General features: G+C 56.3%; 6 protein-coding genes across 12 annotated transcripts; 5 read left to right on the forward strand and 1 right to left on the reverse strand.

Annotated features, from left to right (window-relative positions):
* Positions 1-62: 62 nt before the first annotated feature.
* capslb (calcyphosine-like b) lies at positions 63-2012 on the reverse strand. 5 transcript variants are annotated; one of them, XM_061293184.1, is made up of 6 exons: positions 1894-2012; positions 1510-1725; positions 1035-1228; positions 658-835; positions 375-584; positions 63-267 (listed from the first exon to the last, which is right to left on the reverse strand). In XM_061293184.1, the coding sequence occupies exons 3-6, from the start codon at positions 1208-1210 to the stop codon at positions 166-168; spliced, it is 666 nt and encodes a 221-aa protein (XP_061149168.1). In that variant the 5' UTR covers positions 1211-1228; positions 1510-1725; positions 1894-2012; the 3' UTR covers positions 63-165. The 5 variants fall into 5 exon arrangements, with proteins under 5 accessions (XP_061149168.1, XP_061149172.1, XP_061149169.1 ...); XM_061293188.1 differs by lacking the exon at positions 1894-2012 and having other exon boundaries at positions 1035-1171; positions 1510-1539; positions 1611-1752; XM_061293185.1 differs by lacking the exon at positions 1510-1725 and having other exon boundaries at positions 1035-1171; positions 1894-1994.
* Positions 2013-2055: 43 nt separating this feature from the next.
* On the forward strand, positions 2056-4990 carry fktn (fukutin). 2 transcript variants are annotated; one of them, XM_061293182.1, is made up of 10 exons: positions 2057-2302; positions 2681-2740; positions 2900-3085; positions 3149-3295; positions 3670-3800; positions 3875-4007; positions 4085-4214; positions 4307-4440; positions 4518-4642; positions 4700-4990. In XM_061293182.1, the coding sequence occupies exons 1-10, from the start codon at positions 2201-2203 to the stop codon at positions 4911-4913; spliced, it is 1362 nt and encodes a 453-aa protein (XP_061149166.1). In that variant the 5' UTR covers positions 2057-2200; the 3' UTR covers positions 4914-4990. The 2 variants fall into 2 exon arrangements, with proteins under 2 accessions (XP_061149165.1, XP_061149166.1); XM_061293181.1 differs by having other exon boundaries at positions 2056-2302; positions 2900-3295.
* A 394-nt stretch (positions 4991-5384) lies between these two features.
* Positions 5385-6870, forward strand: atp6v1g1 (ATPase H+ transporting V1 subunit G1). The gene is made up of 3 exons (XM_061293775.1): positions 5385-5566; positions 6242-6342; positions 6420-6870. The coding sequence occupies exons 1-3, from the start codon at positions 5485-5487 to the stop codon at positions 6591-6593; spliced, it is 357 nt and encodes a 118-aa protein (XP_061149759.1). The 5' UTR covers positions 5385-5484; the 3' UTR covers positions 6594-6870.
* Positions 6871-7483: 613 nt separating this feature from the next.
* Positions 7484-11131, forward strand: slc31a1 (solute carrier family 31 member 1). The gene is made up of 5 exons (XM_061293774.1): positions 7484-7808; positions 9363-9502; positions 9601-9673; positions 9752-9920; positions 10318-11131. Exons 1-5 carry the CDS (start codon positions 7499-7501, stop codon positions 10517-10519), a joined length of 894 nt encoding a protein of 297 aa, XP_061149758.1. The 5' UTR covers positions 7484-7498; the 3' UTR covers positions 10520-11131.
* A 244-nt stretch (positions 11132-11375) lies between these two features.
* On the forward strand, positions 11376-14546 carry slc25a46 (solute carrier family 25 member 46). Its single transcript, XM_061293771.1, has 8 exons — positions 11376-11793; positions 12309-12351; positions 12425-12482; positions 12554-12631; positions 12766-12866; positions 12936-12992; positions 13112-13169; positions 13435-14546. The coding sequence occupies exons 1-8, from the start codon at positions 11517-11519 to the stop codon at positions 14026-14028; spliced, it is 1266 nt and encodes a 421-aa protein (XP_061149755.1). The 5' UTR covers positions 11376-11516; the 3' UTR covers positions 14029-14546.
* Positions 14547-14822: 276 nt separating this feature from the next.
* Positions 14823-19983, forward strand: lmbrd2b (LMBR1 domain containing 2b). 2 transcript variants are annotated; one of them, XM_061293768.1, is made up of 18 exons: positions 14823-14988; positions 15617-15858; positions 15925-16025; positions 16103-16201; positions 16389-16556; positions 16647-16857; positions 17075-17149; positions 17222-17332; positions 17404-17587; positions 17693-17874; positions 18247-18380; positions 18462-18567; positions 18655-18752; positions 18921-19024; positions 19106-19152; positions 19228-19333; positions 19398-19527; positions 19658-19983. In XM_061293768.1, the coding sequence occupies exons 2-18, from the start codon at positions 15685-15687 to the stop codon at positions 19719-19721; spliced, it is 2094 nt and encodes a 697-aa protein (XP_061149752.1). In that variant the 5' UTR covers positions 14823-14988; positions 15617-15684; the 3' UTR covers positions 19722-19983. The 2 variants fall into 2 exon arrangements, with proteins under 2 accessions (XP_061149752.1, XP_061149751.1); XM_061293767.1 differs by having other exon boundaries at positions 15634-15858.
* The last annotated feature ends 18 nt before the right edge of the window (positions 19984-20001 follow it).

A 20001-nucleotide genomic window follows, 5' to 3' on the forward strand; every position in this document is an offset into this window, starting at 1 on the left:
CGGGCCGATCGTCTCGGTCAACCACCCACCCACCGCTGAACGCATTCCACTCACTGACTGCTTTCCACTTTATTTCAACGCGCCCGTAAGCGATGGCCGAGTAGGCAACGGTGACCTGCCTTGGCTCCACGCCGTCAAATCGCTGCGCCGCGATGGGTCACCGTTTCAGAGCCTCCACGCGTTCCTCATCATCAGGACAAAGAAGGCGTCGTTGTCGATGGAGGCGCTGACGCCGCAGTAGTAGTTCACAAACTCCTCGTGCGTCACCTGCGTGAGGGAAACGGCCACAGCTCGTCAGCTCGGGTCGGGCCGAGCGTCGTCGGCGTGGCCTTCCTCCCTCCCCGGACCGCGTCTCACTCATCTGCGCTTTCTACCTTGCCGTCTTTGTCGTACGGCGAGTCAAAGTTGTCCAGAAAGGTCCTGAAGACCTGCTCCTCGCTCCATTCGCCGTTCTGGTACTTGGGGTGGCACTTAGGGTTGTAGACGCCCCTCAGGTCTTCTACGGTGATCACGCCGTCTTTGGTCTTGTCCAGTTTGTGGAAGGCCTGCATCACCACGTCTCTGCGGGTCTTGGACATGGCGGGCTGCCCGGGACAGGTCACCGTCAATCGCCGGAGAGCGGACGTGGCGTCGGACGTGCTCGTGTAGCGCCTTTACCCGCAGCGTGACTAGGAACTCGTCAAAGTCGATGATGCCGTTACCGTCGCGGTCAAAGCGCTGGAAGACGGCCGCCGCTTCCTCCCTGTCCATCGGTAGGCCGAAGTCATGGATGCCCTTGAGAAACTCCTTCAAGTCCAGCGACCGGTTGGCGTCGTCATCCATGATGCGGAACACTCTGGGGGACAAATGAAAGCAACGCACTGGCACGCGGGCAGAGAATGCCCGCCCCTATGCTTCTCCAAAGCAAAGCACAGCAAATTAGCCAACGATGTGATCCAAACCGGTCTCGGCTTGACGGAATTGAACAGCTTCCGGACTAGATTGGTGCCGACTTCCCTCCGCTCCGCTTGTTCATCGCTCTCAAGTTCGCTCACCTTCCGAGACCTTTGATGCCAGCCGAGCCCCTGGCCAGACATTGAAGGCGGAGTCTCTCTAGCGGGTCGGAGCATGACGTCAGCTGCCGTTTCGCGTTGAGTGCCATCTCTCGGTCGTGTCTGGAGGTTCCTGCCATCTGTGCCGCCACCACAAATAAGGTGACGTTACCCTGCATCCACGCCCACCACCCCTCCTTTTGGGAAAAAAAATCAAATTTGTCCCTGTCACTTATTAGAAGAAACAAACTATTTGCATCAACAGCGTCTCCGTTGTCAATCAGAAGCAGGGCGATAGCTTATGTATATATATATAAATATATATACATATGTATATGTGTAGATATATATATATCTACACATATGTATATATCTAAACTAAAAACAAACAGAACAAAAAAACAGCCAGTTTTTTTTTTTATTACCCTTCCTTAGCATTGTAAAACATTTAAGCGCTGTCATGTCCCGACTGGCTCACCTGACCGGCTCAACACGCCGGAAGACTCTCCTGCCGAGAAGAAGTCTCCAACAATGAAAAAAGAAAAGAAAAGGAAAAAAAAACACGACGAATGGTCACACCAAATGAGAGAACGTGCGCTCCCAGAAACACCGCCATTGCCATGGGAACCTGCCCTTGGCAACCGCCTTCCTAACCTCCCGATTGGCTGCATTTCTGCTCTTCGGCGAATGAGCGCTTGATTGGACAAAAAGACGCTCTTGAAACTTATCCTCACGAGGGTTGCGTTTACTAATCTTTTGTTTTCAGATTTGCAATAAATCACCTGGTCTAATATTAATGTCATTAATTAAGAACATTCTGGTATATTTTAATTAATTTTAGGGGGGGCGGTAAAAAACATACCGTGAGGACTTTCTCGATACAGGATTGTTTCATTTGCTAATAAAAGTAACTTGGAATGGAACTGCGACGTTTGATCATTTTCTCGTGACCGAGGAAGAAACCGGAAGCGACTTAGTTATTCTGTAGGTGGCGGTAATACAACGGAAAGGTGTTTAATCCGCCATTTCAACCCTAAAGAAGAAGGAGCCAAGCGGAAGCAGAAGTGACGACTGAGAATTGAGATGGCGGCCGGCTGAAGTCGCACACTTTCTTGCTGTATTCGCAGCCAAAGCCGAAGTGGAGTTCGGCGGACAGACATGCGGCGGGGATGCCTCGCGTGAACCGGACGGCGCTACTGTGGCTGCTCGTCGCGGGCAGCCTCGTCTTTCTACTCTTTCAACTCCGCCATTACCGGACCTACGTCAGCGAGGTCAGACGACGTCGTGCAGTATCATGAAAAGCTGTTTTGTTGTTTACGCGCACTTTATTCAAGCTAGAGATTCGAAAATTGCAATTTGGACTCGTTGTTGTCGTTAAAGAAAAAGCATTCTGTGCTTGCCGTCGCATGACTTACGGACCGTAACAAAGGTCCGTAACAAGCACTGAGCTCGCAAGACTAGTATGTGTGTTTGACCAAATGCTAGCAGCTGCTTTCAGGATTGCCCTTTTTGAGCACTTTGGCTCAGTATACGGTTCGCAGAATATGCTCTTGTGTCAATCAATAGAAAGGGCGTCAGCAACGAAGAAATAGTGGGCGATCCACAGTCACGGGTGCCGGCCTCGTTGTGACAAGTGACGTCTTTTACAGGCTGGCTCGCGCATCCTGAGACGTACGCCGGGTCAGGTGACCGCCAGCGACCTGCAGTGGGTGAGTAGGCGTAGGACAGACACGTTCATTTTGGGTTCCCCTGGAAGTCGCTCGATCGGTGCATATAAGAGGCGCTGAAGGTGCTTTGCTGGCTAAGTGTGCACTCGTGTGCTGTCCTGTCCTGTCCTGTGCTGTGTGCGTGCGTGCGTGCGTGCAAAGCAAAGCGTGAAGACCTTCCTGCGTCTGTCCCGGCGTTTCCGCCTGCCGCTGTTTCTGGCCGACCCGGCCTCGCTCGGGCTGCTGGCGCGGGGCGCCTCGCCGGAGCGCGAGGCTCACTGCGGCTTCTTGTGCGGCGGGCCGGGGGCGGCGTCCTTTGGCCTGCTGGCCAACGCGTGGACCTACAACGTGAGTGGCGCCGACGCGCCCGCCACCTCCGTCGCCCCGACTCGCCCCTTCTCTTGTGGGCAGGCTGCCTTCCTGTCGGCCGCCCAGGAGAAAGGCTTTGAGCTGCTGGAGGTGCGAGGCCCAGACCCCCGATTGGCCAGCTTGGACTTCTTGTCAGGCGAGGACATCCCCCTGCATCTCCTGCTCCGCCGGCATGGCTCGGTCATCCAGGTGGGCCAGACCAAACCTTTGCGGCCGGGCGTGTTGTACTTAGCAGAGCGGCAACATTTCGCCGCCCGATTCATTGGTCGCGAGAAAGCCACGTTTGGACTGGTGGGGCCGCATAGACGGAATTGGATGTCTTTGACTTTTGTTCCGAGAAGATCTTGTTTGCCTTAGGCATCGAGTCGAGGAGGGTCCATCCCAAAAGTGACTCGCTTGAACGGCGCCGCCTACTTCCCTACCTCCCTCCCTCCCTCCCTCCCTCCCTCCATCCATCCCTCCCTCCCTCTGTCCGGCCTTCCGCCGTCGTTGGTGCGCTCTTCTATTTCTGCAGGTGCTCTTTCTAGACTAGCGCAGCGGCAAGTACTTGTTTTTCCTTTTAGGTGCTCTTTCTGTACGAGCGCAGCGGCAAGTATTTGTGGCACGGGCCGCTGCGCCTCCATGCCAACGCGGACCGTGGCTTTGCGCCCTTCTCGCAGATGGCCTTTGGACGCCACGCCGGGGCCTATGACAGGTGAGGGCGACGGCGCCGAGCCCGCCCGCCCGCCCGCGACGGCCCGTGACAGCGCTCTGCTGCGTCCCCCTCAGGCCGCAGCTGGTACTGACGGCGGTGGACGGTCTGGACATCGCCGTCCCTCGCAACATCTCCGGCTTCCTGGCTCAGCATCGTCGCGCTCGCTTCCTGGAGTGCCCGTACCGGGATGCGCGACGCTTCCTGCGGGTCCGACCTTTGACCTCTTGGTTCGCTCAGGCGATGCCGACAATGACGCGTGCGTGTTTGTGCACGCGCGTGCGCAGCTCTACCCCGACGACCCGTCTCCTGAGGCGCTGGATTTTCGCAGCAAAGCTAAGTCTCTGCTCGGAGTGGCGGCCAAAACCCTTGGGCGGCTGCGCATCCCCTTCTGGATCAGCAGCGGAACCTGCTTAGGTAGCGAGACGCCCTCGATACGATGTGAACCGCGTGGATTGGTCGAGCACCTTGCGGAGGCGGCCAACGTTGCGGCTGTTCCCCTCCCGCAGGCTGGTTCAGGCAGTGCGGCTTCATCACGTACAGCCGCGACGTGGACATGGGGATTTTCATCAGCGACTTCCGCCCTGACATGGTCGCTGCCTTCCTGGATGCCGGACTGTCACTCAAACACAAGTTTGGCAAGGTGCCCCTTTTTTCACTTGATGACTTGTGTTTGGAAATGTCTCCGGTGCGCACGTGGGCGTTTCTTTTGGCGGCCAGGTGGAGGACAGCCTGGAATTGTCCTTTGTGAAGGACGGCGTGAAGCTGGACATCTTCTTCTTCTACCAGGACGGTGACCTGATCTGGAACGGCGGCACGCAGGCCAAGAGCGGCAGAAAATTCAAGTAGGTGGGCGGCGGCCGCGTTGAAACGCGGTGCTGACAGGTCTTCTGGCACCGCAGGTATGTGTTCCCTCGCTTCTCGCTGTGCTGGGCCGAGCTGGCGGAGGTCCGAGTGGGAGTCCCTTGCGAGACGCTGGACTACGTGATGGCCAATTATGGCCCGGCGTGGCGCGTCCCGCAGAGGATGTGGGACTGGAAGTCGTCACCTAGCAACGTCCAAGAAAATGGGCTGTGGCCTCTGGCACAGTGGGAGGAGCTTATTCAAGTGTATTGACACTGGAAATAAATTGAAAACACATACTTTTCTCCCCCCCATCATTTTGAATAAAATCTGTCCATTTTCAAACGAAACTGCAGCCACACTTGAAGTCCGTTCATAGTAAAACATTTTGAGAGACGTTTGTACAATCGTGGATGTATCTAAGTATAGTGTTACGATTGGCTATGTGGGAATGAAGTGCAATCGCCCCCGCTACTCGGGGCAATAGGGACGCTTAGTGTTGGGGTGGAAATGGGGGGGGGGAATCATCCACAAAACAATTCCGGGAAACATTAAATGGAAAGTTTCCATGCTATTCGGGTATGGAGGGGGTTTAAAAAAAATGGCACCCCCTCCCACAAAAAATGAAACAAGACCCCGCTGATACGCGGCGAATTCATTTCTGTACGCGCGTTGCAAAAATGGGGCGTGGCTACGAGACATCCGGGCCCTTGTGAGCGTCTCGTGACCGTTCACGTGACAGGCGCCGTGACGCGCGTCAGCTGACTTGAGTGCATCGAGGACGTCGCTTGAGCTTCCCGTCCCGTGTCGTCGTCAACTCGTCTCGTCTCGTCTTCTTCCCACGATGGCAAGTCAGTCGCAGGGCATCCAGCAGCTGCTGCAGGCCGAGAAGAGAGCTGCCGAGAAAGTGGCTGAAGCCCGCAAACGTGAGTGGATCCAAGCCGAAACCTAAAGCAAACCACCTTAGCCAAAAGCTAAACCCGAGCCGCTGTACGGGCGGGGGCGGGGGGAGGCCGCGACGGAACGCAACGCAACGCAATGGGACGCTTCCATCCGTCCTTCGTGCGTAACAACAGCACCTACTAGACACGGACGGGACCTTTCCGGTTGCATTTAATATTGTAATTTGGTACTATTTATTAGTTCGTTCAGCCAGCAGAGAGTGCAGAGCATTGGGTCACGTGAGCCTGCTTCCTCTCTCGCTCCGGGTTTAGGCGCCGTGAAACGCGTCAGCCAGCCGGCCAGCCAGCCAGCCAGCCGGCTAGCTCGACCTGCTACAGTATTGAATTGGGTAGAATGAGGCGGATGTGCAAGCGCGCGGGGTGACGCTCAATTGAACCCAAGAGTGTACAATTTGAGCCGAATCAAAGTGGCAAACAACTACACGAGTCACTTGTCTGCATTGTGAGTAATGCCGCTAAGAAATGGAAAGAATATCTAATAATAAATCATTCCATTTGTATAGTGCTTTTCAAAGACACTTAGGCAAGCATTTGGAAATTAGACTGGAAAGTGGCACGTAGCTCCACGTAGTCATCTTAGCAAGAAGTGAAAAGTAGATCTGTTGCATTCAAACTCCCGTCACAATGATGTCATCGCAGGTAAAAACCGGCGTCTGAAGCAAGCCAAAGAGGAGGCTCAAGCTGAGATTGAGCAATACCGGCTGCAGCGAGACAAAGAGTTTAAGACCAAAGAGGCGGCGGTGAGGACGCAGCCGACAGACGCTTGACATTTTGCTTTGTTCTACGCTGCCACAGCTGGGCATGTGCTTGTGTCCAGGCGCTGGGTTCCCACGGCAACAGCGCGGTGGAGGTGGACCGCGACACGGCAGAGCGCATGGGCCGCATCCAGGCCAGTTACCGTGGCAACCGCGACTCGGTGCTGGGTGACCTCCTGCGCCGCGTGTGTGACATCAAGCCCGAGTTTCACGCCAATTATCGCGTGGCCGGTTAATGCGTTAGCCTCGCTAGCATAGTGCTCCTTCCTATGTGTTGCTTGCTGTTTATGTTCATTTTAGGCTGAAGTGGTATTTCCCCAACATGTCCAATTAAGTTATTTGTTCCTTTTTGTCTCTCCTCTCTCCCGATTGGCTGCCGATTGGAGCCTTTTATTGTAAAAGTGATGTTCTCCTCCACGGCTCAAAGTGACTTCCTGTATGCGTGGGTGGGTGGCGCCCATGTTGAGGTGTTAATAAATATGAACCGGCTCACATTGCGGTGCTGAAACAAAAGTGAAGCAGAGACAAATCATTCAACGCACTTGAGCATCAAGCAAAAGTGAGCACCCCCCCATTCATTGTCATAGACCGACGGAGTGAGCTGCAAAAATGTAAGTGCCTACGCATACGGTAGCGTACGTTTACCGTCCCCTCCGCCGGGTTCAGTCGAGCGAGCCTCAGCCTTTCTTTGTCAAACACCACGTTCAAACGATCCGCGCAATAAAGTCGCGAGACACCGAGGGGGGGCGAGACCGGCTCGACGAGGACATTTCCGCTGTACACGAGGAGTGTACGGTGTAATGCCTTTACTTATGGTACGTTTGCAACTCCAAAGCAATGGCCAGGATTGAAAAGGCTACAGAAAAAAAAGAAATGGGAATCTTGAATATTACTTGGGCTCTCTTGACAAACACCAAGTGTGTTCTTGCCACCAGGAGAAAGAAGTCTCCTGCCATTAAACGTCACTGTGTTCACTTGCCAATCTTACTTTTGTTTTCACGGGGGACATGTTTTTTTGGCGTCTTGCCTATTTGTTTGCAAGATGGCTAGCTCCAGGTTGTGGAGCGCGATTGCAAAGTGCCGCCGCCGCCGCCAATCCGTCGCTGTGACAACCGTCGTCGTTAAAAGCCCTCCGAGCCAAATGAAGTCACGTGATTTGGCCAAAGCCACTCGGCGACGTGGCTCGGCTCATATCGGGGGCGCATTATTCGTCTTCCGATTGGTCCATTTATTTGTCAGGCCCCTCCTGTCCGCCCTGCGCGATGACGTCACAGGCGGAAGCGGCCCCTCGGTCCTCAGACAGCGAGCGACGGACGACGCTCATAACTCCTTCGGCCGCATCACGCTCCTTTTGGCCACTTTTGCTTGTATTCCTTTTCTCCAAAACGCAACGCTCCCTTTTTGTGTTCTTCGTCGCAGAATTCGGAAAAGAAATCCCGGAAGCCTTGCAGGTAGGTCAGTGGAGTTTGTGTTCGTGTCAGTGACCTCTGCACGCTTACGTCGTGTTTGTTGTGTGTGACTGACTAACTGACTGACTGACTAGTTGAGTACAGGTTAGTTTGTCCACTTTGGCCAATTTTGCATTCGCGTTAGCCTGTTGTAATGAGTCCCTTTTTTCTCAGTCCAGAAGTCGGCAAACTTCGCATCGGTGACGTCACGGAGGGGTCCGTTTTTATTCATGGAGCCCTGCATCAAGTGCGATAAAACATAGCGGGGAAATTGAGAACAGATTCTCATGTCAAATCCCGAAATCTGAAGCAAACCAACAAAACGTGTGATCATCTGAAAAACACAGAAAGCAATCTGGATGGTTCGTGTTGGATGTAAAATACGGGGTTCGGAAACAATAGAAACTCCCAAGTAAAAATAGCCATTAAATATCTCGGAAACCTAAAGCTGGTTTAAGTCAATAAAAAAAAAAGAAGCCTTGCGTATTCCATCTTCTCACATTGACCAAAAATGCAAATATAGAAGTGTTTATAGGGTCGACAAATATTTAGAATTTTAGATACGATGTGATCTTACAGCCATTGTTCTATTGTACCGAATCATCAAAGAAACAGCTCACTGCCTCAAAGAACCCGATGACTTGCTGACATCACTTCCTGCCACCTGATACACCAACTGTAAGCATTTTCAGAGGTTAAAGGTTGATGCAGGAACAGTAAGTGCACCTAGAGGTCAACTGTAGTATGGCAGGCGGATGACTCATTCAGATAAAAGGGGGGATTTTGTCTTTTTTTTTTTTTTCTTGACCCATTGTCTACATGAAATAAGTGACCGATTCTCCAAACAGCCTTTGTATGCCAAGATACGCACGGGCGCGACCTCTGCCTCGTCCCAATAAAAGACGATTTTGTGCTTACGGCGCTTCTCGGCTACAGGGAGGCGTGCTCTTCTCTTAACGAGCTTTGATAAGATCGGCGGTCGCCCGCTTTTTGCCCGGGGCCGCTCGGCCAATCGCATTACGGCCGAGCGCCTGCGCCGTGTCGCTGAAGATGCGGTGGCGTCATCTTCAATCGTCATGGCGACGAGGGCCAGGACGACGATGAGGGCCTCTGCTTGGCTGCTGGAAGTAAGGTTAATTTGGACTTGCGCCTCATTTGAATTTGTTTTTCCCCGCCGTCCGGTCGCACGTTGTCGGCGCGTTCCCGTTTCTACTTTCCTGCTGGGCCTGCTCCGGTGACTTTCTTGCCTTCTCAAAGTTTATCCTCGACTGACGTAGACTGGACCGCTCTGTGGAGACCTGACCCGGTGGTCTTTGTTACAGGTCAGAGACAAGACGGGAGTGAACTCTACTAAACTGGGCGAGCGAGACTAGCTTGTACTAGATTGGAGCGGACGTGCGTGACTTGACAGGACTAGTCTTGGCTCGACTGGCTCGAGCCACGGATCGGACCACCTAAAGGTCCAAAGAGGACCAGACTGGAGGACTACACTGAAGTGGACTTGGATTCGAGTGTAAAGGTGTTGAAGTCCAGTTGTGCGCCTGCGTGTCGTGTCAGTCATGAACCACAGCTCGATGCAGATGAACCACGACGACCACGCTCAACACGTCCACCACGCCATGGCGACCACGCCCGCCAGCGGACATGACCACGGAGGCGGCGCTGCCGGAGGGGGTCACGGGGGACACGGAGGCATGGTAGGGAGCGCCTATGCCCACACGCTAGCTAGCGTGCTCTTTGTTAGCCTGCCCAACACTCAGCACATGCTAACGCTCGCGCGCCGGCGCTTGCCTAGGCGATGACCTTCTACTTTGGCTACCAGAAGGTGGAGCTGCTTTTCAGCGGACTTCTCATCAACTCTGTCGGAGGTGAGCGTCCCGCCGCTTTGACGCCTCCTCTTTTTCCTGCCTCCATTCGACTCCACCGGTCTTCTGCCCTCCAATCAGAGATGGTGGGCGCCTGCGTCGGCGTGTTCCTCTTGGCCGTCCTGTACGAGGGTCTGAAGATGGGCCGTGAGACGCTGCTGCGGCGCAGTCAGGTCAACGTGCGCTACAACTGCATGCCGCTGCCCGGCGCCGACGGCACCGTACTCATGGAGACGCACAAGACTGTCGGGTATGCCGCGCCAATGTTAGTAGCGTGACACTCGTCTATTGTAAAGTTCCAACAATCCAAAAAAAAGGCAAAGATAATCGCAAGACCTTTGTCTCGCCTGACCCGTCCGTCCGTCCGTGCGTCCGTGTAAGGCTCGGTGCACGGGAAAAGATGATTATTATTAGGTTTTCTTTTGGTGCTATGACACTGCCATAATATCAACCCAGAGCGCCGCCGCACACTTTTGGATTCTCCTCAGAGGAAGGACTCGAGGACATGCGACGATTCGTCCAATTATCTGCGTCCGTGGCTTAACTTGTCTTTGCCGATTGAACGGGTTAGGAGTAGTCCAGGTTCTTGTGTTCTGTTACAAAGACGTACGCTGTCAGCAACGAGTGCCATCTTGTTGTGTTATCAGGCAGAGGATGCTAAGCCCCTCGCACTTCCTGCAGACGCTGCTGCACATCATCCAGGTGGTGGTCAGCTACCTCCTCATGTTGGTCTTCATGACGTACAACGCCTACCTGTGCATGGCGGTGGCGGCGGGCGCGGGCGCCGGCTACTTCTTGTTTAGCTGGCGCAAGGCGGTGGTCGTGGACATCACGGAGCACTGTCATTAGCGCTCGTCGTTGTTGCCGCTTCTTGTCATCGGGTTGCTTAGGCGGCGGCGGCTACGCTAGCAAACTCGGTTGTCAGACGGTAAACGCGCAGACCTCGGGGAGATGGCAGGTGTGGTTGAAGCAACGGCGTGGGAAGTGCACCTTGTAGCTTGATTTGCACGCCCCAGTCGGTCACTAATTTGCAAACATTTTGAGGAGAAGCGTACACGCTGGTCTCAGCGGTTAATTATGTCAAGTAAGAGTGTTTTGTTAAATGTGTTTCTTCTTTTGCTCTCTGGTGCCATGACAGACGCTAATGCTAACTAGCTGATCATAGTAAGCGACCATTACACATTTTATCTATTTGTTTAGCGGCTTTGATACAATCAGACGGATTTATTGTTTTTAATGTAGTATGTCGCGAATCCACTGTGTTTACTTTTTAGAGGTCGTGAAAGGTTAAACGGGCCTTAAAAAAACACGCCGCCTTAACGTGGCCAACGAGGGAGTCTCGATTTTGTCGTTCGACAAATGCCACTCCCATTGTCTTGTTGTCGAAAGAAGGGACCAAACAAACATGAATGAGTAAGAAATGCTGGAATCACTCAAACGAATAAAGTTTGTAAGTGTCAACATTCTGCCTGCATTCCTGCATCAGTATCCCACTTAAATGATTTTCCCTTCATTTTGATACATTGACGGGAGTCAGCTGGCGGCAATTGATCCAAATTTGAACTTTGATACCTCCACATTCATCACAAAACACCGCACATGTATTTCCCCAATTGTACTGTACAGGTTGAGAAATCGTGGTGTTTGAAGGCACGCTCCGCTAGGTGGCGCTGAAGGGTGAGAGGCACGCGAGCTTTTCGTGCTACCACTTCCGGGTCGGAGGTAACAGCCAGCCAGGTCGCCGTCCGTCCGTCCGTCCCTCCCTGTCGTCCTGTCCATGATTACGGGCTGACGAGCCGCCTCCCACCGCGGTGGTCCTCGTCGGTTCTCTTGGTCCTCTTTCTTCATGGCGTCCAGACGACCGGACAACTTCGACGGGCTCGCGTACCGCGGCGGCCGAGACGAGCCTCACTACTCGGCGGCTTACTCGACGCGGAGCGCCGAGCCGCCGCCGCCACCGCAGTACCTCCACTGGGTCACCACGCCGCCGGACATCCCCGGCAGCCGCAACCTGCACACCGGGGAGCGGACGCCACTCTACGACGAGGCTCCGGGAGCGTCCGGCGGACCCGCGGGGGAGCGCGACTGGAACGCGGCGTCGGCCGGCGGCCCGCCTCCGCCTGGTGAGGATACCTAGCCTACCTAGCCTAGCCTACCTAGCCTAGCCTAGCCTACCTAGCCCAGTAGGTTGTCTACCGTCAAGATTCGAGAAGGGGCTTTTGCGTCTTTCAAGTAGTAATAGTGCACCAGGACAGCCTTTTCAAGGATGAAAGAAATGCCTTTTAGTTCGAAATTGCAACGTTGGTAAAACAAAAGTTCACCACCGACGGGCGACACGGTAACGTCACTCGACCATTGCGGCCGACCTCCGACCTTCCTCCAAGGCAACATAACTAGATTGTTTTCCGTTCGCTGAGGGCAGTTATCCTTGACTGGCTTAGCTGGAAGGACGTTTCGGTTTCCTTCCATCGTTGTTTTTCAAGTTTTGTCTTTTCTTTTCTATTTGAGCTCTCTTTCTAGGGACCAAAATGAGAGAGGCCAATGCAGCATTCTTAGGAAGGGACTCATCACATTTGCTCCAAGCATTTGACTGGAAGGCCATTGGCAAGCCATTTGAGCTTTTGCTCTTTCTCTCTAGAGCAGCTGAATCGCCTGGCGGGTTTCGGCATCGGACTGGTCAGGTGATGACGACGTCGTCACGCCGCCGCCGGCGTGTCGTCGACGTGCCGCTAACCCGCCGGCGTGCCGGCGCAGTCTGTTTGCAGAGAACGTGCTGACTCATCCGTGCGTGGTCTTCCGCCGGCAGTGCCAGGTGAGCTGGCCGGCGCCGGCCTCCCCCGCCGCCGCCTCCACGCGCCCGCAACCTTTACCTTTGTGTCGCAGGTCAACTACCACGCGCGCTGCCAGCACCTGTCGCCCTTTGGCGCCGTCGCCGTCATGTACGCCATCGGCAAGGCTCAGGTAGATGGCTGCGGGGGAAATGTTTTGTGGCGAAATGCTCATTTGATTGAGCGCAATTGAAGAAGGTGGTGTCAATCATTTGCGATTGAACAACCAAAAGAAGAGAATGCAGCAACCCCGTTGTGGCTCTCTAGGGTCCCCGGGCCTTGTGGAAGGGGATGGGCAGCACCTTTATCGTGCACGGCGTCACGCTGGCAGCTGAGGGCATCATCGGCGAGTTGACGCCGTTGCCTCGGTAAGCGGCAGCTTGTGTTGCGGACCGCTCGTTCAGTTGGCCTCAGTTAAGGCCTTTGTGCTCTCCTAGGGAGATTCCTCACCGCTGGAGCGTGGAGCAGCTGGCCGGTCATTTCCTGCTCAAGGGGTTTGTTTGATTCTTCATTTCGCTTTTCTTGTCGTAGGTGCTTTCAGTTGGCCCAAATTTCGCTCCGAGTTGTTCCCGCCGTCTTCTTTCTCTGAGCCTGACTTACTTTCTGTCGGCAGTTTGACGGCGGCTGCGGCCCTCCCTTTCTACTGCTCCAGCCTCATCGAGACCGTGCAGGTGATGTTGCCATGCTTTTTGTTTTTTCTCTCTCCGCTCAATCAGGTGCGCAGGAGTCAGGCAAATATGCCAAATTAGAAACTCTCCGCGGCATTTGTCAGTGGGTCGGCCGGGCTCGGATTGTGCCGATTGCAAAAAACGCACGGGGCAGCTAGGCCAACGGAGGGACGGAAAGCGGCCAAACGGAGGCCGTGTTTCTAAAACGTCTGCAGCTGTGGCACGTTCCGCCCGCATCTCGCTGACGTGAGTCCCCGTGACCCCGCAGAGCGAGATCGTACGCGACGAGTCGTCGTCGGGGCTGCTGGATTGCGTGCGGGAAGGTCTGGCTCGCCTCCTGGGCGTGGGCGCCCCCTACAGCCGGCGCCTGCTCCCCCTCAGCGGCCTCCTGCTTCCGGCCGTGTGCCACGCCGTCCTGCGCTACGCCGTCGCAGCCGCCGTCCAGCGCGCCGCCCTGTGGCTGCACCGGCGCGTCGAGGGGCGGCGGCTGGCCGATCCGCCGGCCGACCCGCTGGAGGCCCACTTCCCGGAGCTGGCGGCGGCGTGGCTGGGCTCGCTGGTGGCCGACGCGCTGCTCTTCCCGCTGGAGACGGCGCTGCATCGCCTCAGCCTGCAGGGCACCCGCACCATCATCGACGCCACAGACGGCGTGGCGGGCGGAGACGGCGGCCCGCTGGTGTTGCCCGTCAACACGCAGTACGACGGCGCGGCCGACTGCTTCCACTCCATCCGCCGCAAGGAGGGCTGGGTCGCCTTCTACCGCGGCTTCGGAGCGCTGGCGGCCCAGTTTGCGCTGCATGGCGCTTTGCTGGCCGCCGCCCGGACGCTTCTGAGGCTGCTGCTGGACGCCAAGCTGGGCTAGAGGGCGCGCAGGGGCGGCGGCGGCTGCACGCTCGTCCTCCTCACGCCACCCTGGAAACGGCAAAGGTCCACGTGTGTACAGTCATACATTTATCTAGAAGATAGCGTTGTGTGTCATTGGGTCGGGACAAATGACGCGCAAAAACGACCCCGTTCTTTTGGCTTTGCTCTGCCGGCCGGGGGCGGGGCAGCGCCGTTTCTCTGGGGGTCCTCACACAGTCGTAGCAACTGCGCGCGTTGAAACCTCCATCCTCACGAGCGCAAACGTGGCTCACCCACCGCATTGATCGACTCATGGCACTTCCACACTCAAATATTGTCCTTTAGAATGTTTACTTGCCCAATGCAAATCTGTTGCTCTCATTGTTTTCCCCGCGCTGTATGTTTGTTGTGTATAGAAGGACAACGCTGTTATTTAGCACAATGACCTCACCATGTGTCTGTGTGAGCGCATGAAGCCAATAACCTTTGCAAAATGGTCATCAAGCCAAAGTGGAATAAATTCAAATCCAAATGTCACTACTCTCTCCTTTTCAATCATTTTCAGACTAAGAGGGGAGCCGTTGATGTATGGGAAGGTGTGGTGTGGTGTAAGCACACCCGAATTCCACGAGTCGTGTTTCCATCCATCCATCTGAACCGCTTTATCCCCACGAGCCGAGGATCGCGGAAGTACTGGGGCCGTGCGCAGAATTAAGTGTTCATATATAAGGAAGCGAAATACAATGATGGACATCATCAGTAGTGCCCCCCCCCCCCCCGCCTTGTTCGCGAGGAGTTCAATACTGCGCATGCGCGTCTCCGTCTTGACGTCGCCTGGCCAACCCGGATGTTACGGCCGATGACAGCTTGCGCTCCGCTTTGCGTTGTGTTTGCGCTCTGAATCGCTTGAATTCGAGTGCAGACGAGCGTTCCACGAGGCGACGTGGTCGCTTTGACTCGAGCGGACAAATAATCAACGGTAAGAGTCTGAACGTCTTCACTTGATGAAATGCTGGCTATGCCATGCTAGCTACCTAGCTAGCTAACGAGTTAGCAGGAATGTTTTCTTTCAGATTGTCCTCTCACTTTGTCTTCTGCTTAATCAAATGTAATCACCCGCACTGGCACGAACCCAACGAATTATTTCTATCGCGTCGTAAATCGTTTCGTGGTGACGTCAGCAGTCATGTCGCTTCGCGAGGAATGATAAATATTATGTGATTACTGAAGACGTTGATTCATTGATTTCGAAATGTAGTGTTTCTTCAACTACCCAAGAGTCGGGGTCACATATATCTTTTAAAACAACAGAATATAGACTTGCATGAAGAAGAGTAATACTAACACTCTTCAAATAATTGCAATTGAAAAAAAACAACAACAACAATCTCATCATCTCCCAATGACCTACACTTACTGTGTGTGCTTATTATGTATGCAATTGTTATGCTGTCTGCGTTGCGGTCAATTCCAACTGGGGAGTGGTCAAACATGTCGAAGGACCCGCCTTCACCAGAAAACGTGCAAAAGCACCACTGTTTGGTGCCTTTTTCCTCCATTAGCATGTTTTTCAGATGACGGCCACCTCAAATTCATTTGGATTTCAGCTCATTGTTTTGGGCAGGCGTTTTGCCAGTGGGTGGGGCAGGACGTGGCCCGAGGCCGGCGCGTCAGGATGAGTGGGGCGGCGCTGGCCGTGGAGATGGTGGTGGTGTTCTTCCTGGCACTCTTCCTGCTGCATCGCTACGGAGACTTCCGGAAGCAGCAGCGCATGGTCCTGTTCGGGACGCTGCTGGCCTGGTACCTGTGCTTCCTCATCGTTTTCATCCTGCCGCTGGACGTCACCACGGTCGGCCCGAGCTCTTCTGGCGGCGCCCTGCTTGCCAATTGTCCGTCTAAACGTGTCCCGTTGCAGACGATCTACAAGCAGTGCCAGACGGACCGTCGGGATCACGCCGCCGGCATGCCGCCGGCTAATCAGACGTCAGGCAACACGTCTGTGGCGCCCGCTCAGAGGTCGGTGGGTGCGCCCGCGCTACGCCACCCCGATGGCGCGCGCTTCGGCGCAGCGTAACGCCACTTCCTCTCCGCAGTGCGCAAGTGGCGTGCTACGAGCCGTGGAGCTACATCCCAGACGGCGTGATGCCCGTCTTCTGGCGGGTGGTCTACTGGACGTCGCAGTGCCTCACCTGGTCAGTATGCGCGAGGGCGCCGGGTGGTGGCTGCGGTGGCGATCAGTGGGCGGAGCTCAGCGGGTGCTGACAGGGAGGGAGGTAGGGAGGGGCTGACGTCGGTGGCTGGCCATCGGGGCACGGCGGGCAGCGACGGTTTCGCCGCTGATGGCCGGGCCATGACGGACGGCGCACCCATGTCACCCAGGTTGCTGCTGCCGTTCATGCAGTCGTACGCTCGCTCGGGCGGGTTCTCCATGGCCGGGAAGGTCCAGACGGCCCTCATCGAGAACGCCATCTACTACGGAAGCTACCTGCTCATCTTCGGCTCGCTGCTCATCTACGTGGCCGTCCACCCCGAGTGGCGCCTGTCCTGGTCAGAGCCCGACTCCGAGCCGGCGTCCGGTCTGGTCTCACCTACCCCGCCGGCGCTAAGGCGAGCGTGTGCTTGCCGGTCGACCGTCAGGTACGAGCTGCAGACCATCGGCATCACGGCGGCCAACACCTGGGGTTTGTTCCTGCTGGTTCTGCTGCTGGGCTATGGGCTGGTGGAGATCCCGCGTTCCTACTGGAACTCCTCCAGACACGGACATATGCTCCTCAAGACCTACTTCAAGGCCTCCAAGCTTATGACGGAGAAGGCGGACGCCGAGGAGAACCTGGAGGACGTCATGGAGGTGAATATGCAGTGTGGGAGCTCCGAGCAAGTGCCATGCCGTGCCTATTAAATGAACTCCAGACAAAATTGAATCGGATCCTTTCTTACTGTAAGGAAGGCTTGGGGGGGGGGGAACGTCTCTGCCTCAAAACTATACTTGTCCATTTGAAACCCATGTCGGGCCACCGCACCGTGGCCGCTTCAGTAAATTCCCCAGTTCATCCTGCTGCCCTCAGGAGCTGAGAAAGGTGAGCGAGGCCGTCAAGTACAACCATCCTCTGAGGACGAGCGTCGACACCATCCTCCGGAAGGTGAGTGGCGTGTCACGCGGCGCCACCCTCCGCCCCTTCCCTTACCCCTTCCACCCGGGTTTCGTCCCTCAGTGCCCGACGGACTACCAGGACAAGTTGGGCCGCAACATGGATGACTACGAGGACTTTGAGGACAAGCAGACCTTCCCCAGCGAGAGGAGTCTGGTCAAGCTCCACAAACGGGTGAGTTTGCGTCCGGCTGAGCGCCCCGTGTCGGTCGGTCGGTCGGCGTCAACCTGTTGGCGTCCACGCAGGTGATCTACGCCGTTCAGCGACACCATCGCACCCGTGTGCAGTGGCACATGCTGCTGCAGGAAGCCTTCCATTTGGAGGACGTGGCCAAGAACGAAAGCAGCCCCTCGCGACGCTTCGTCCGCAGCTTCGCCCCCGCCCGGCCCCCGGGCTGGTTCAGCAGATACGTATACACGCCCAGCGCAGGTATGGGAGCTAGCAAAAAGTTGGGAGTGAGTGGCGGCGGTCCTCAGGCTCCCGAGCGCCTCGCCTCGTGCCGTGCGGCTCGCCAAAATAGAAGTTCTGCCTTAGAGTGGTACTGGGAGTGTCTGCTGAAGCGCGTCTTCTACCGTGTCCTGGCCGTGCTGCTGGGCCTGCTCAGCGGCGCCGTGGTCTGGTCCGAGTGCACCTTCTTCAGCACCAAACCCGTCCTGTCGCTCTTTGCCGTCTTCATCCGGCTGGCCGAGCGCGACTACAACTACCTGTACATCCAGGTGAGGAACCGGCCCAGAGCGCCGTGTAGGCTGAGAAACGTGTGGGCGAACCTTTTGCTGCGATCGTACGCCCCGTCAAACAAAATGCTCTGCTGCCATCTGCCACTGGAAGGTTGTGGGTTCAAAGCCCTCGGGGGTGGGTTAAATGCTGAGGACAAATTTCGCCACACCCAGTTGTGTGTGTGTGTGTGTGTGTGTGACAATCATTGGGGGTTTACCTTTATGTAGCGGCCGAGAGAGCAATAACAGCCCTTGAAACGGGAGGCTCTGGCAGAGCCACATTTTGGTGTGAACCCGTGGCGGAGGCCCATTTACTGCACGACTCGGTCTTCTCGCTCCCCCGATAGCTGCTGCGCTGTGCGTCCCCACCAGGTGGCGTGCTTCATCACCATCTTCTTCCTGTGCACGTGCGTGTACTCCACCGTGTTCCGTATCCGCGTGTTCAACTTCTACTACTTGGCGCCGCATCATCAGACGGACGCGTACAGCCTGCAGTTCAGCGGCATGTGAGCGACCCGCGCCTGGCCCGCTGCCTCCGGCTGGGTCTTGTCTGACTCGCCCGCCCGGCCGGCTCTGGCCTCCTTCAGGCTCTTCTGCCGGCTGACGCCGCCGCTGTGCCTCAACTTCTTGGGTCTCATCCACATGGACGCCGCCATCTCCCACCAGCACAGAGAGCAGACGGCCTACACCTCGGTAAGCCACCGCCCTCTTTCTTGCCAGCCAGCCAGCCAGCCTGCCAACCCTAACTAACCCTCAGCTCTCCGTCTGCGTGCGTGACAGATCATGGGCTCCATGCGCGTGCTTTCCTTCGTGGCCGACGGCTTCTACATCTACTACCCCATGCTCATCGTCATCTTGTGCATCGCCACCTACTTCAGGTAAGGCCACGTGCCGGAAACTGTCAAAGCAAGGATGTCCGGGGAGCGGCGAGCACTCGGGCACAGCAGTGCCGCTAGATAGCCGTCAAGTCACCGCGCTTGGGAATGAGCGCGCGCCCGAGCCGTGATGCTGTGGACGGTTACCGGCCGTCTTGTGTCCACGCTCAGCCTGGGCACCCGCCTGCTCAACCTGCTCGGCTTCCAGCAGTTCATGGGCGACAGCGAGCTGACGTCGGACCTGGTGGACGAGGGCAAGGAGCTGATTCGCCGAGGTGGGTGGCGCCGCGCCCCACCGTGGCCCACCGTGCCCCACCGTCCAGCACGCTAACCACCGTGCGTGTCTCTGCCCGCAGAGAAGCGAAAGCGCCAGAGGACGGAAGATGGCGAGGCCAGACGACGTGTGAGTAGGGTGGCCCCCCTCTGAGGCGGCGGCCGGGCGGGCGGCGGCTTTGACCACCCCGTGCGCGCGTTGCAGGAGTGGAAGGAGCGCTACGGCCACGCCAGGGAGGAATTGAGCGCCAGGGGCAGGAACGGCCACGAAATGAAGGAGAGCGGCTACTCGGACGACGCCGACAGCGGACGTACGTTGGTTCGCTTGCGCAGGCCACTTGGCATTGGTTGACGCAGCCGTGCGCTTCTGTTTAGCGGGCAAGTTATGCCGTTCGGCCGGTCGAGCGGAGCGCGATCGCATGGAGCTTCTGCAGGACCAGGAACCTCTGGACTACAACGCTGACTCCTCGGTGGACGACGCGGCGGACGACCGCGGCGCGGGGAGGTGAGCTGCGAGATACCGCCCCTGGCGGGCTCCCGCCGTCCACGGCACGGCACGGCGATGTGATTGCGACACCACGCTTCAGTCGTTCGCTCCTCCCCCTGCGACCAATTGCCGCGGCGTTGCGTTTCAGAGCCACGGGTGGCCGATACCTGTCCATGTCGTCGTCTCGCAGTCGTATTTTCGACGACGTCTGAGCCCCGAGACAGCGCCGGCGCCAGAGCCACGACTCGACTCGGACCTCCGTGGGCCGGGACCGCTGAGGGCGTTGTCCGCATTGCCCTCCACGTCTTGGACACGCACTCGCCAACAGATTAGAAGTTTCGATGTGAGGGCGTGTCCCCTTCTCCTTTGTCCATGTGCCACACAAGCTGTAGTTTGAGCTGATATTTCTAGCTAACGTTTGCAGGTGTCATTTGTCCTTTGTGCTGTCGAACTTTAATAAAGCTGGTCAATCGACGCTCGGCTGAGGGTGGC

Source organism: Syngnathus typhle, linkage group LG12 (assembly GCF_033458585.1).
Source record: "Syngnathus typhle isolate RoL2023-S1 ecotype Sweden linkage group LG12, RoL_Styp_1.0, whole genome shotgun sequence".
NCBI classification, from domain to species: domain Eukaryota; kingdom Metazoa; phylum Chordata; class Actinopteri; order Syngnathiformes; family Syngnathidae; genus Syngnathus; species Syngnathus typhle.